The sequence below is a fragment of the Camelina sativa genome, chromosome 1, assembly GCF_000633955.1.
Source record: "Camelina sativa cultivar DH55 chromosome 1, Cs, whole genome shotgun sequence".
NCBI classification, from domain to species: domain Eukaryota; kingdom Viridiplantae; phylum Streptophyta; class Magnoliopsida; order Brassicales; family Brassicaceae; genus Camelina; species Camelina sativa.
This window is the reverse complement of record NC_025685.1, coordinates 12,219,692-12,235,113: the sequence shown is the minus strand read 5'-3', so window position 1 is coordinate 12,235,113 and position 15,422 is coordinate 12,219,692. Positions and strand designations below refer to the sequence as shown.

The window sequence follows — 15,422 nt, the reverse complement described above, 5'->3', positions numbered from 1 at the left end:
TTTTAAAAAAAAAAAAAAAAAAAAAGTATTTTTTATCTTATAAAGAGACCCTCATAATATCCATAGTGTACAAATTAGCTCTCGATGTTTTCAAATATGCCAAAAACAACCCCATATACACTAAACTTGGTCACTTCTATCTCTCCATCTCTTTGGGATGCTTATGAAATTGTGGTACAATATACTTTTACATGTAATCTCTAGGATGGTTTTGTTTGTTCTTATATAGAGCAACATTTGCTCCAATCCTACTCTATATTTTACTCTAAAATAGAGAAAATGATAGGATTGCTCTATATATATAGAGCAACTCTATTCTCACCTCTATTTTTTTACATTAACTCTATTTCCAACTCTAAAATAGAGTAATACATTGGAGTAATACAATGCCTTATTTTAGAGTTACTATATTTTAGAGAAAAAAATAGAGATATACATTGGAGATGGTCTTAGTTACACTAAATATTGATGTATATAAATGTAGCCACCAAATTATTACTATTTATTAAGATTTATAGCTAGTATATCATCAAAAAATAAATAAAGAGAAGGTAGTTTATTGTTAATAACAAAAGCTATTTTGAAAATATAGATGTAAAGTGTCATATTGTTATATATAAGTGACTACAAAAAAATATAAATTTAATTCAGGCGACAATAAAATAATCAAAGCTTTGGTGAAAGATTTTTTTTTTTGTTGTAATTCCTTATTACATTGATTTTTTTCCAAGAATGATGAGAGTGAACAGAAAATTTTATAAGCTAGTGGGGAAGGGATGGAGGAACACACCTAAGGAGAAGCATAATGTGGTTAACAACATATATATCATTATCCTTCTTATATATTATGAGGGGTTGTTCATTCTTATATTTACAGGCGAGGCATGTCAATTGATCATGAGTCCCAATGAATTGGTATGTCTTTAAGTTTTTTATGCAAATGACATTGAATGAATTGGTATTTTTTTTATGCAAATGATATTGGCTTTTTAGTTCTGTGTTATACTGAACCAAGTGTAGTTACAATTTACAACTCTCACATGAACAGTAGTCAAATCTATAGTTAAAGCTTTCACTTTTAAATGTATAACTAATTTACATGAACAAGAATGTATGTTTTTTTTGTTAACAAAAGATCAGCTCATATGAGCCAATTAGGTGGAAAATTGTTTACAAACAAAACATGATGCAGAGATGTACGCGCTTGGTGTGCCAAAGAATCCGCTTTTACATTTGCATTTCGAGAAACATGAATCAAAGAAAAAGAAGAAAACTCCTCCCTGTCAATCTTGATGTCGTCTAAGTATGTTGCAAAGGCCGGCCAGTCGTGAGGGGAAGACACTATCTTCACCAAATCTAAACTGTCTGTTAAAAAAATCACATCTCAGAAATCGTACCCAATCATACACCGCATTGCCTAGATAAAAGCTTCAACTTCTGCATGTAACAGAGACAGATTGCGCCGATAATTGGTAGCTCCAAGAATTGGTGATGATCCTTGTAAAGAAGTACAAAACCATCCTAAACCTGCAAAATCACTTAAGTGGGTTTATTTTGTTTGTGTACATATATCACTTAAGTGATATAAGCTAGTGGAGAAGGGAGAGAGGAACAGACCTAAAGAGAAGCATAGTGTGGTTACCAACATATATATCATTATCCTTCTTATATACTCTGAGGGTTGTTCATTCTTATATTTACAGGCGGGGCATGTCAATTGATCATGAGTCCAAATGAATTGGTATGTCTTTAAGTTTTTTATGCAAATGACATTGAATGAATTGGTATTTTTTTTAAAGCAAATGATATTGGCTTTTTAGTTCTGTTATACTGAACCAAGTGCAGTTACAATTTACTACTCTCACATGAACACTAGTCAAATCTATAGTTAAAGCTTTCACTTTTAAATGTATAACTAATTTACATGAACAAGAATTTATGTTTTTTTTTTGTTAATAAAAGATCAGCTCATGAGCCAATTAGGTGGAAAATTGTTTACAAAACATGATGCAGAGATGTACGCGCTTGGTGTGCCAAAGAATCCGCTTTTACATTTGCATTTCAAGAAACGTGAATCAAAGAAAAAGAAGAAAACTCCTCCATGTCAATCTTGATGTCGTCTAAGTATGTTGCGAAGGTCGGCCAGTCGTGAGGGAAGACACCATCTTCACCAAATCTAAACTGTCTGTTAAAAAAATCACATCTCAGAAATCGTACCCAATCATGCACCGCATTGCCTAGATAAAAGCTTCAACTTCTGCATGTAATGGAGACAGACTGCGCCGGTAATTGGTAGCTCCGAGAATTGGTGATGATCCTTGTAAAGAAGTACAAAACCATCTTAAACCTGCAAAATCACTTAAGTGGGTTTATTTTGTTGTGTACATATATCACTTAAGTGATATAAGCTAGTGGAGAAGGGAGAGAGGAACAGACCTAAAGAGAAGCATAGTGTGGTTACCAACATATATATCATTATCCTTCTTATATACTCCAAGGATTGTTCATTCTTATATTTACAAGCGGGGCATGTCAATTGATCATGAGTCCAAATGAATTGGTATGTCTTTAAGTTTTTTATGCAAGTGACATTGAATGAATTGGTATTTTTTTAAAAGCAAATGATATTGGCTTTTTAGTTCTGTGTTATACTGAACCAAGTGCAGCTACAATTTACTACTCTCACATGAACACTAGTCAAATCTATAGTTAGAGTTTTCACTTTTAAATGTATAAGAGCATCTTTATTGGTAGGTTTGTATTTTTTGGGTTCTTTATTTTTTTAGTATTAAAAAGTATATTTTTATAAAATAAGAACTTTTTGTTTGTTAATTAAAATTGTACTCCTCCAATGGTAAACTCTTATAAGTGAGGTTCTTAGTTTTGAAAAAAAAAATATTAATGTTTAAATGTTTAAACAATGAAGATGATGTAATCTCTCACTCACACAATACCCACCAAGAACACACACACATATACACTTTAAAATCTCTCACTCACAGATTTTCTCCAACAACAACACCAACATTGATCTCTCAAAGTCAATGTAAAAGAATCACATTGCTGTAACTTACCAGAGAGCTGTAGAAATATCCATTGTGTCTGCACATGTTACCAAGAGCACTACAAGCTTTTGCGCGTATATTTTGATCTGAATGAGTAAGAAATTCTTTTAAAGGCTGCATAACAGAAGCCTCGCCGATGTATGTATAGAAACCCTGTATGGTTGACAACAATAAGAATTGACAACAATAAGAATTAGATAACATCGTTTAGTTCACTATCCTGTGTCTAAGCAAATATAACAAATACAATGCATCATGTGTTTATCCAGTGTCTGACCTTATCCATCCTCGATAGATCAGGATCATCAAAATATCAAGTATGACTTCTTTTGGACTCGAACCGTTGAGTAATTTTCTCATTCTGTTAGGATCCAACACACCTTCTTGACAAGAGCTGAAAGACAGTGGCATATGGACGAAATAGCCCATATAACACCAACGGGCGACAAGCCAATCCAGTTGGGTGTTTTCTTGATGTCATCTGGGGAAGCATTTGAAAGTTTGCCAGCTAACAGATTGATAAGAAGCAATGGTGTTCCACTAGCAATAAGCTGTTGCACAGTTAAAGGTCCTCCCCACTTCAATCTGGATTCTAATAAACCGATACATCCATCCAGAAGGCAGCATCTTGACAAGAGCTGAAACATTACATAAGCAGTTTCCAGTTAAGTTTAAAGAGCGGAAAGAAAAACAAATTCGAATATAGCTGTGGACGAAAATAACAAGTTATCATGTAACTTGGTGAATCCAGACAACCTAAAACAAGTTTCTTAGGATAGCCAAACAAGAAGATCAATGCTTGTCAATGTGCTACACAACTAACATCAGATATGAGAACTGATTAGTCAGATATGAGAACTGATTAACCTAGATTAAATCGATCCCTGCACCCAAAGAAATTTCAGAAAAAAACACATGGATTCTGGATCTAATTCATCATCTCTAATTCAGTAAAGAAAGACACAATCTTCGACTCTTTTATAACCAAAACAAACGGAAAAATTATAAACACGATCAAGAGCAAAATTAAAATTTTGGCAGATGTGGTGAACTTCTTTGTGGTGCAGGCAATAATCAAACCAAATTCTAATCTAATAACCAAATCGAGAACCAAAAGCAATAGATCTAGAGGGTCACCATGTTAGGTCTGAACTCCTTCATCTTCTCCTGCTAAGCGTCTCTGTCTCAAGCTCCTCCCCCTTCGTTCTGAAACTATATGCATCGCCAGAGGTCACAAGAAATTGAATCACTCATACCGAGCTTGGAATCGATTTTACAGAGATATCTCTTCTCATTTTTCAATTTCTTCGGAGACAAAGAGAGAAAGAGGAGAAAGAGAAAATAGTGGACAACTTTTTTTTCTCTTTTTTCATCCAACAGTTTTTGAACACGTCGACAGCACTTAGATGCTCTCAAACCTCTTAATTAAGAGGTACTTCTTAACAATATAATGATTTTTGATTTAATTTTAATCTGATAAAACCTAAGAATTATACCTAAGAGGTCCCGATAAAGAAGGTCTAAGAGCATGTAATGTAACGAAAGTATTTTAAAACAAATTTTATTCTTAATTTTGAAAAAGTGAAATTAAGAACTTCTTATGAAACTTTAATATTTCATAGTTAAATTTGAGGTTCTTAAAAATATTTTCTGGGTAGTCAGCCATGCCGAGCTCCTTGAGTTCATTAGCAACGGAGACAACATCATTGGTGCCAAAGTATTCCTCAACAATAATAGTGGCCTTCTTTTTGTACTGAGTTAAATCAGCGTCCAGGCTTGCTGGATCGAAATTTCCATTGCCCACCTCCTGATTCCATCAAGTTAGTATCTCTATCTCATGTTGTATATAGATTTAAAAAAAAAAGAAAAGAAAGAAGAATCATAAACACCATAAGTAGAGAGAGAAGAGAGTCACACACACCTCAGGTGTATCAAAATCAGGGTGAGTGAGGAGGGCATCATCATCTTCACTCCCTTGAGAAATGTAGGAAGGATCCGTTTTCTCCTCCATAAAAGAAGAAGAAACTTAAACTTGTTCTTGTTGTTGTTGCTGCTTGTTAAACTCCATTATGTTTTGAATCCTTTTTGCCAATTCCTCAATTTTGTTTTTTTTTTTGCCACACGAGAGCCCTTTAAACAAAAATCAAAATCACCATAGAGTCACTTAGTTTCTGCATTCTTCTTTCTAAACTGATCATTCACAAATTCAACAGATTCAATCAAATATATATATAACACACACCAAATCTTGGACTCACTGCAAGAAGAAAAAAAAACAAACCATGTGAAAACCAAAACAAAGTAAGAAAGGAGCGCTAGGAAAGCAAACCGAAACAAGATTCATCTACCCAAATAAAGATCTTTTTGCGTATGATCCTAGCTAGTCGTTAGCGTAAGGATGAAAGAGGTAACAATCTGCGAACTTAAAGGATTATACTCGAATAGATAAAGGATTATACTTAATTTAGATGGTGAAAGAAGCATTATACTTAATTAGAGACTAACAGTGAAGCTATTGAGGATGTATATGCATGTTGGTTAGCCCTTTCCGTTGCCCGACGATTAAATTCCTACAACATTAAGAAATGAGATTCTATCACCTTCGAACTTTGCTAAAATCGATTCTAATTCCTAGAAACCTAATTTCTTCTCACATCCCTATAACTCTGATGCATGTCGATCCAAAGGAAATCAATAAGATTAGGACCAAGAAAAAAACTTACATAGCCTCATTGAACCACCCCGTTGGAAATTTAACCACTAAAATATCCGATTTGGTTAAACAAAGGGCTGCCGGATTGATGAACCGAGATCATCGATCTCGTCTCTAACGGTGGAGATGATGATACCGTCGGTGAAAATCCACTTTCCAATCGAATCACCCTTCAATTCTCTGCTTTTCTCTGTGGAGATCCTATCACTTTCAAAAGCAACAAGAGAGACGAGATTGACGAGAGAACGACGAGAGAGAAAATCGGGAACAAAAAAAATAAAATATGCCTGGTGGTTGGTGTTTAGGAGATTCTGGTGAAAACAGCAGCTCATGGTCCGTCTGGGGTGACTCGGGCATTCTAAGGCCTGGTTCTGGTTCCGATAGGCTTGAGAGACGAATTGTTAAGTTATTGTCAAACGATTGGTTCAGATCGCACCAATGCATATCCGAATAAATCCTCAACGCACATTCGATAGAGTATACATAGTTGTTTTATACGCGAAGAAGATAACGGGGTAGTGCACGCTTCTGAATCTGTAGAGAGTTCCAGTTCCACATTGTAATATGTGAGTTTGAGATAGGTGATTCATTGTTGTAACATCTCGAAGCTTTTTTATTCTACCTTCTTGTGTTGTCAGAAATGGAACGACTGACTGGTTTCATTGGATTTATTTGGTTGATTCTTCTTAACCGGTATAAATTTTTGTATTCATCTTGTAATATTTCAAAGTTGTATAGAAATGTTGGAACATACCGATGATCCGAGAAACAAACGTTACTCTTCTTTTCTAGTGCTACTGCTAGATTAGCTCAAGCCTCAAGGACTCAAGTCTTCAAATTGACGTAATTACCCTTTATGTTTGAAGAAATAAAGCACACTAAAGCGAGGGGCATAGCTGTTATTTCAACAAGGGACACTCCCCAATTTCTTCTTCACTCCTCTCCGACTGGGAAAACCATTGAAAACGTGAGCCAAGGGTTTTGATTTTCCAGTTCCGGCGACGTTTACTCATCTCTCCTCCGACACCGCCGTTTTACTCCACCGTGTCAGTTTCAGCAATCTAAGGTACTTATTATGCTTTTAAGCGTTGAAATTCCAGAGAATATATGATTTAGTTTCTTCTCTTCAAAAGCTTTAGCCTTTCGGTTTTGCATTTTTTTGTTCTTAGTTTACAAAGCTCTCCTTTTTTGCTTGTAGATAGTGTTGATTTCTTGATCTCTTCTTCACTATAGCTGTTGATTTCTCTAGATGCATTAACGTATGTGTCTGTGCTGTGCACGACAGGGTTTGGTTTACTAATCTGCTTTGACTCTTTGTTCTGAGTATGGCTTGTGAGTTGTAACACTAATGAAACGATTCTTGTATGTAAAAGTTTGAAACTTTCTCTTTTTTTTTTCTTTTTTTGTTCGTTCCCCTTTTACACTCATCTCATATAGCTCTTTTTGGTATGTAAATGGTCTATGATTCTTTTGTGATTAATCTGATTTTGTATGTTCTTAATGAATGTTTGTTGTTATATGGCTTGTATAGGGGTTGTGACACTATGAAAACGATTATTGCATGTAAGAGGTTCAAACTTTTGTCTTTGCATTTTCTTCTTCCCCTTAACTTTCATATAACTCTAATGATTAAGCTCTTTTGGTATGTAATTTTGTTATGAATATGGCTTGTACGAGTTGTGAGTTATGACACTACGAAGACGATTGTTTTGTGTAAAAGGTTCAAACTTTTCTCTTCATTCTTCCTCTTTTACTCTCATATACCTCTGAATTAACTCGCCTTTTTGGTATGTAATTGTCTATCGTTGTTCTGCGATAATCTGACCTTGTTTGTTCTGTGGTTTACTGGTTGTGCTTCTCTTCTGTTTGGGCGATGTTCATCACTTACCATTTGTATTTGGGGTTATTCATGATTGTTCTGTGGTTGTTTACTTGCGTCTTGATTAGCTTCACATATAATAAGTACTTAATTCTTCTTTAGTCTTGTTTTTGTGTTTGCTCTTCTGCTTAGAATGGAATTATGCTATGAAAAATCACATTAAGCATTTATTATTTTGAGTTTCTACATTGTTTCTTGTATAACAGATGATTTCTTAGTTTTTCTTTTTCTTTCTACAATTCTACTCATAACGCAAGGATGTTTTTAATTTATGCAGAGTAATCATTTCTTCAAAGCGTTGGTACCAGAGATGGACATTGATGATGAGATCGAGGCTGCTGGGGAGATCAATCTTTCTGAGCTAGGAGAAAGTTTTCTCCAGAGTTTTTGCAAAAAAGCTGCAACATCCTTCTTTGAAAACTATGGACTTATAAGTCATCAGCTCAACTCCTACGACTTCTTCATCAAACACGGGCTTCAGAATGTGTTTGATTCCTTTGGTGAGATGCTCGTTGAACCGTCTTTTGATATTACAAAGAAGAAGGCCGATGATTGGAGATACGCTATTGTTCGATTCGGACTAGTCACTGTCGAGATGCCCACATTCTTTTCTGATGACAAGGAGCTTCAGTTTCTCCCATGGCATGCCAGGCTTCAGAACATGACTTACTCAGCAAGGATCAAAGTAAATGTCCAAGTTGAGGTACCACCACAATCTTCTTTGTCTGGAAGTGAAGTAATCTTTTCTGGATTTGATGGAATGATGAAGTAATCGTACTGTCAAGCTTTTGATGATGTTTCTGTGTTGCTGTCCATGTATCTTATTCATCTTATTACGACTTTGTTTATTGTCTAACTGTCTCTTCACTTTATTAATGGAATTGACAAGCTGTTCACAAAAAGTGTTGTTAAAAGTGACAAATTCAAGACCGGACAAGACGAGTATGTCGAGAAGAAGATACTAGATGTTAAAAAGCAGGACATTCTAATTGGTAGAATACCTGTCATGGTGAAGTCTGTCCTTTGCAATACAAGCGTGAAAGGAAAGGAAAACTGCAATAAGGGGGATTGTGCCTTTGATCAGGGTGGATATTTTGTGATAAAGGGTGCTGAGAAGGTAAGTTACATCAGTTTTTTTTCCTTTCTCCTAATATATACTGGAAAAGGTATATTCAGGATGTTATACAACTTCCTAATGTGATTATATTGTGCTTTGCAGGTGTTTATAGCTCAGGAACAGATGTGCACAAAGAGACTGTGGATTTCTAATTCACCATGGACAGTCTCCTTCAGGTCCGAAACTAAAAGAAATCGATTCATTGTGCGTCTCGCAGAGAATCTGAAATCAGAAGACTATAAGAGAAGGGAGAAAGTACTGACAGTGTACTTCTTGTCGACTGAGATTCCAGTCTGGCTCATGTTCTTTGCGCTGGGTGTTTCGTCAGACAAAGAAGCCATGGATTTAATTGCTTTCGATGGTGATGATGCAAACATTACCAACAGTCTCATAGCTTCTATCCATGAAGCTGATGCAATTTGTGAAGCTTTTCGCTGTGGGAACAATGCTCTAGCATATGTTGAACAGCAGATTAAAAGCACCAAGTTCCCTCCTCTTGAAAGTGTGGATGACTGCCTCCGCCTGTATTTGTTTCCAGGCCTCCAAGGTTTGAAGAAGAAAGCCCGTTTCCTGGGCTATATGGTGAAGTGCCTTCTCAGCGCATATGCGGGGAAAAGAAACTGTGAAAACAGGGATAGTTTCCGGAACAAGCGAATTGAGCTCGCTGGAGAACTGTTGGAGCGGGAGATAAGGGTGCATCTGGCACATGCCAGAAGAACCATGACCAAGAACATGCAGAAACACCTCGCAGGGGATGGTGATTTGAAGCCTATTGAGCATTATTTGGATGCTTCCATTATCACAAATGGGCTTACTAGAGCCTTCTCCACTGGAGCATGGTCTCATCCTTTCAGGAAGATGGAAAGGGTTTCAGGTGTTGTAGCTAATCTGGGTCGTGCAAATCCATTGCAGACTCTGATTGATCTGAGGAGAACGCGACAGCAAGTCCTATATACCGGCAAGGTTGGAGATGCTAGATATCCGTAAGTGAAAATTTCCACCTCCCCTCCTTTTTATATCCCACGAATTTTAACTAAGCTGTATGGTCTTCAATTACTCAAATTTACATGTTCGTTAGACTATTTTAATGATGTTCTTATTCAATTTCGTATATGATGGTGAATTGGTGATACTGTTTCTGCAGATTCCCTTCTATGATCTGTGTATATTAGTGTTTTTGTATAGATGAAACTGATATTAAGAGATTCTGATTCTGTCTTTCTTGTTTCTTTGTCCCTTAGTCAATCTATCCATTTTGGTTGCTTTTTAATGTGAGCGGTTACACAATTGGTTCGTATTGGGAAACTGAACTATGGCTGCATTGTTTGTAATGTTGCCTACAGGCATCCGTCTCACTGGGGCAGAGTATGCTTTTTATCAACTCCAGATGGTGAAAATTGTGGTCTTGTGAAGAACATGTCTCTTCTTGGACTTGTTAGCACTCAAACTTTGGAGCCTGTGGTGGAAAAGCTCTTTGATTGTGGAATGGAAGAGCTGATGGATGATACCAGCACACCATTGTGTGGCAAACATAAAGTTCTTTTCAATGGAGACTGGATTGGATTATGTTCAGATTCTGAATACTTTGTCGCGGAGTTAAAGAGCAGGCGGCGCCGAAGTGAATTACCTCGTGAGGTATCTTCTGTTTCATCAAATGTCTAGCGTTATTTCGATATGTCTTGTGCTGCTTTGGATTTTTCTGCTTTCAGAAATGTGTCTATTATGTCGTATATCATTTATATATATATTTATGTATCACAACTTTCTCATGCAGATGGAAATTAAACGAGATAAAGATGACAATGAGGTGAGAATTTTCACTGACGCTGGTAGACTACTCCGACCTCTCTTGGTTGTGGAAAATCTCCACAAGTTGAAGCAAGACAAACCGAGACAGTATTCTTTTGAGCATCTTCTTGACCAAGGGATTCTTGAGTTGATCGGGATTGAAGAAGAAGAAGACTGTAATACAGCATGGGGAATCAAACAGCTTCTGAAGGAACCAAATAATTACACGCATTGCGAATTAGACTTGTCATTCCTGTTGGGTGTGAGCTGTGCAATTGTCCCATTTGCAAACCACGATCATGGGAGAAGAGTTCTCTACCAGTCCCAGAAGCATTGCCAACAAGCCATTGGTTTCTCATCAACGAACCCTAACACCCGCTGCGATACACTGTCCCAGCAGCTGTTCTATCCCCAGAAGCCACTTTTCAAGACATTGGCGTCGGAGTGTCTTAAAAAAGAAGTGCTGTTTAATGGCCAGAACGCAATTGTTGCTGTGAATGTTCATCTCGGGTACAACCAAGAGGATTCCATTGTGATGAACAAGGCTTCACTGGAACGTGGTATGTTCCGTTCAGAGCAGATTAGAAGCTACAAATCAGAGGTTGATAGCAAAGACTCGGAGAAGAGGAAGAAGATGGATGAGCTTGTTCAGTTTGGAAAGACACACAGCAAAATCGGCAAAGTAGACAGCCTTGATGATGACGGGTTTCCTATCATTGGTGCTAACATGAGCACTGGCGATATTGTCATTGGCAGATGCACCGAGTCTGGGGCTGATCACAGTATAAAGCTCAAGCACACTGAGAGAGGAATTGTGCAAAAAGTGGTATTATCATCTAATGATGAGGGGAAGAATTTTGCTGCGGTTTCTCTGAGACAGGTAAGTTCCAGATCATACTGAATCGAGCTTTCTTTCAAAGAATGTGTTCCTCTGATGAATCTAATGTTCCATTTTGATTGCAGGTTCGTTCTCCATGCCTTGGAGATAAGTTTTCCAGTATGCATGGGCAGAAAGGTGTTTTAGGCTATGTAGAGGAACAGGAGAATTTTCCATTCACGATCCAAGGCATAGTTCCTGATATTGTGATAAACCCGCACGCTTTCCCTTCTAGGCAAACACCGGGTCAACTCTTGGAGGCTGCTCTCTCCAAAGGAATCGCTTGTCCTATACAAAAGAAGGAGGGTAGCTCTGCTGCATACACCAAATTGATACGTCATGCTACTCCTTTCTCCACTCCGAGTGTCAGTGAAATCACTGAGCAGCTTCACAGGTACATTCTTCACACTGTCACTTGGTTTTAGCTCGTTAAGCAAAAGATTGAATTATAGCAGATTGACAGTTGTTTCCTAGGGAGTAGTACAAATGGATGATATCATTACGGGTAGGAATGTTATAGAGGATTGATGCTGTGAGCCTTGTGATTGATTTTGCATAATTCATTGAACCTTTCTTTGATTATTGATGATTCTTGAGTCCTGATTGATTGCCAATGGTAAATATATTTTTTGGTTAGGGCTGGCTTTTCAAGATGGGGGAACGAAAGGGTATACAACGGTAGAACTGGTGAGATGATGCGTTCTCTGATATTCATGGGCCCAACGTTCTACCAGCGACTTGTCCACATGTCAGAGGACAAAGTCAAGTTCAGGAACACAGGACCAGTCCACCCGCTCACACGGCAACCAGTGGCGNCAGATAGGAAAAGGTTCGGCGGAATAAAGTTTGGAGAAATGGAGCGAGACTGCCTAATAGCTCATGGTGCTTCCGCCAATTTGCATGAGCGTCTCTTCACTCTAAGTGACTCCTCTCAGATGCACATCTGCAGAAAATGCAAGACATATGCGAATGTGATCGAGAGGACTCCAAGCAGTGGAAGAAAGATCAGAGGGCCTTACTGCAGAGTGTGCGAATCCTCAGACCATGTGGTTAGGGTGTATGTTCCTTATGGAGCTAAGCTTCTGTGTCAGGAGCTGTTCAGCATGGGCATCACTCTCAACTTCGACACCAAGCTCTGCTAGCTGATTCCCTTGTCTTTATTATTGTCTATATTTTATTTAACGGTATAATAATGGCTTAGTGCCTTAAGACTCCCCCATGCTATTGTGTAGTTTGAACCACTGCACTGAACTAACCCGTAGTGGTTGCAGTTGCTTTTGTGAGATTTGACTCTTACCGCTTATGATTATCGTATCTTAATAAATCGGTTTATATATTCCGGTTGATCCCGGTTTATCTTAGAATATATAATAAAATCCCGGTTTTTAGCCAAACCGTGTTTACTATATATTTTGAATCGTAATTGAGGACTGGTTAAGCAGAGAATGGAACCAAAACCAGAGCAAAACGAGTGGAGCTCAGGCGTATGGGCTCACTTAACCGACGTCCGGCGACGATCGCCGCTGGTTCAGTGCATCACCAACTTCGTCTCCATGGATCTCGTAGCCAACACGCTTTTATCCGCCGGCGATGGTCCATTCAGTCGTCGAGATTCCTGATTTCACGCCTCATATTCACGCGCTTTGTATCAACGTCGGAACATTTACACCTGAATGGCTTCCCTCCATGAATGCTGCCGCCGAAGTCGCTTCTCAGCTCGGAAAGCCTTGGGTTCTTGATCCCGCCGCCGTGAGTTCCGATTAAAGTCGTGTTTGGAGCTTATCGGGTTAAAACATCGAAGGAAACGGTTCTGAAATTATTGCTCTCTCCTCTGCTTCACCGGATCAGACTAAGGTATATGATATAGAGAGATTGAGAGGTTTAGTGTCGGTGGCTGAAGAAATTGAATTGACTTGTAGTTAGTGAACTCTTGAGTGTTCAATTCAATTCGAAGTTTTAGTGAAGTTGTTTGCTAATGTTTATGAGTTGTTTGTTTGGATTCTTCATAGATTGTCTGGGGCTTGGGATTGGTTTCTTAATCTCAGCGTTGATGATTACCCTCTCGTTACTCAAGATGGTTTGGATTCTTCATTCTCTTTTTAAGTTTGTTTTTTTCAGTGTTTGTGTTACTAGTGATTCTGAGTTTGATTTTGTGTAGAGCTTCTTCACATTATGTCACATTTGCCTAAGGACTTGAACTTTGTGAACCACACTAGTTACATTGGCTGGAAAGAGTAAGATTGTGACTTAATTTGATTTCATATAGCTTAAGTTCAATGTAGTTTGGAGATTTTGAGCATTTTCTATTGGTTTCATGTAGGTCAAGGAGGTTGAAGCCAGTTATTGTTGATCCAGGGCTCTATCTTGTGGACAAAACTGATATGTTTTTCGCATCACAGAAGCGAGAGTTGCCTAAGGCTTTCAAGTTATTCTCAGGTATCTTTATTTTTCCCCAAGCTGCATTACTTGTTGTCTATTCTCTATCTTCTATCTTTTTTGCACTTCTCTGTGGACCAATCTTCTTGTTTGTCCTTAGCATATTGTGTGTGTTATGCAAGCATGATGTTCTGGATTCTTTTTCCCTATTCATGCTGTTCTGTAGGAAGTAATTCGTATTCACAATTCTGTAGGTGAAATACGTATAAGAAGATGCTAAAAATAGTTGATATGTGTAGGTGAAACCTCTCTATTACTGTAAACATGTTTGGAAGAAATTAGGCTACAGAACGTGTTTTTTTTCAGTAGTGTTGTTAGCTGCTTAAGAAGGTAGTGGGGAAAGGAAAGCCATAATCTAGGTATCACTTGGAATGGTTCTCCTTGCGACAATTTTCCTGATTGTTAGCAATTGACAGTTCCCCTCCATTAGTAATCTGTGGAACTTCTTTAATATGTTCTAGGGAACTTATAAACTGTGTGGAAAGAAGGGTCTGAGATAATGTTCTATGTCTTCAATGATCATACTAAATGCAATCATCTCTTTGTTGGCAGGTCCATCTTTCTCCATGTTAAGCCGTAGTTTTATAGAGCACTGTGTCTTGGCCACCGATAATTTCCCTCGGACTCTACTCATGTACTTGTCCAACACACCTGATTCCCTCTCCAACTACTTCCCAACTATTCTCTGCAACTCAAATCTCTTCAAAAAGACCATCATCAACAACAACGTACTTTACGTAGCTTCTTACAAGACTGTTAAAGAAAGATACCACCGGCTTGATCCTAAAGAGTTCACAGAAATGGTTGAAACCGGAGCAGCGTTTGCAAGAGGATTCAGGTCCGATGACTCAGTCCTTGATCGTATCGATCATGAACTTCTGGGACGCAAACATGGTGAAGTTGTGCCTGGTGGTTGGTGTTTGGGAGATTCTGGTAAAAACAGCAGCTCATGTTCCGTCTGGGGTGACTAGGGTATTCTAAGGCCTGGTTCTGGTTCTGATAGGCTTGAGAGAAGGATTGTTAAGTTATTGTCAAACGATTGGTTCAGATCGCACCAATGCATATCCGGATAAATCCTCAACGCACATTCGATAGAGTATACATAGTTGTCTAAGACGCGAGTGGTAGTGCACGCTTCTCTATCTGTAGAGAGTTCCAGTTCCACATTGTAATCTGTGAGTTTGAGATAGGTGATTGATTGTTGTAACATCTCGAAGCTTTTTATTCTACCTTCGTTTGTAATTGTATTGTCAGAAATATAACGACTGACTGGTTTCATTGATTTATTTGGTCGAGTCTTCTTAACCGGTATAAATTTTTGTATTCATCTTGTAATATTTCAAAGTTGTATAGAAATGTTCGTAAAAATTACAGTAAAACCTCTATAAATTAATAATGTTGGGACCAAGACGTTTTATTAATTTATAGTGATATTAATTTATCTATAAATTAATAATTATTATTTTATAGTGTAAATTAATAATTATTAATTTATAGATATATTTTTAATTGTTTTTTTTAAATTATGAATTGGAACAATTATAGCA

At 37.6% G+C, this 15,422-nt stretch overlaps 1 protein-coding gene, 1 long non-coding RNA gene and 1 pseudogene across 5 annotated transcripts; 2 read left to right on the top strand and 1 right to left on the bottom strand.

Annotated features, from left to right (window-relative positions):
- LOC104788683 lies at nucleotides 1,061-6,493 on the bottom strand. Of its 4 annotated transcripts, none has more exons than XR_768542.2 (6): nucleotides 5,789-6,433; nucleotides 4,987-5,195; nucleotides 4,203-4,872; nucleotides 3,343-3,703; nucleotides 3,075-3,218; nucleotides 1,061-2,347 (listed from the first exon to the last, which is right to left on the bottom strand). It is a non-coding gene; the product is annotated as an uncharacterized LOC104788683 (long non-coding RNA). The 4 variants fall into 4 exon arrangements; XR_768541.2 differs by lacking the exon at nucleotides 1,061-2,347 and adding an exon at nucleotides 5,555-5,635 and having other exon boundaries at nucleotides 2,856-3,218; nucleotides 5,789-6,493; XR_768539.2 differs by lacking the exon at nucleotides 1,061-2,347 and adding an exon at nucleotides 5,571-5,635 and having other exon boundaries at nucleotides 2,856-3,218; nucleotides 5,789-6,491.
- LOC104788697 (DNA-directed RNA polymerases IV and V subunit 2) lies at nucleotides 6,686-12,775 on the top strand. Its single transcript, XM_019227737.1, has 9 exons — nucleotides 6,686-6,844; nucleotides 7,310-7,498; nucleotides 7,935-8,360; nucleotides 8,547-8,774; nucleotides 8,877-9,757; nucleotides 10,118-10,409; nucleotides 10,549-11,442; nucleotides 11,526-11,833; nucleotides 12,077-12,775. Exons 3-9 carry the CDS (start codon nucleotides 7,968-7,970, stop codon nucleotides 12,579-12,581), a joined length of 3,501 nt encoding a protein of 1,166 aa, XP_019083282.1. The 5' UTR covers nucleotides 6,686-6,844; nucleotides 7,310-7,498; nucleotides 7,935-7,967; the 3' UTR covers nucleotides 12,582-12,775.
- Nucleotides 12,885-15,210, top strand: LOC104707120 (annotated as a pseudogene).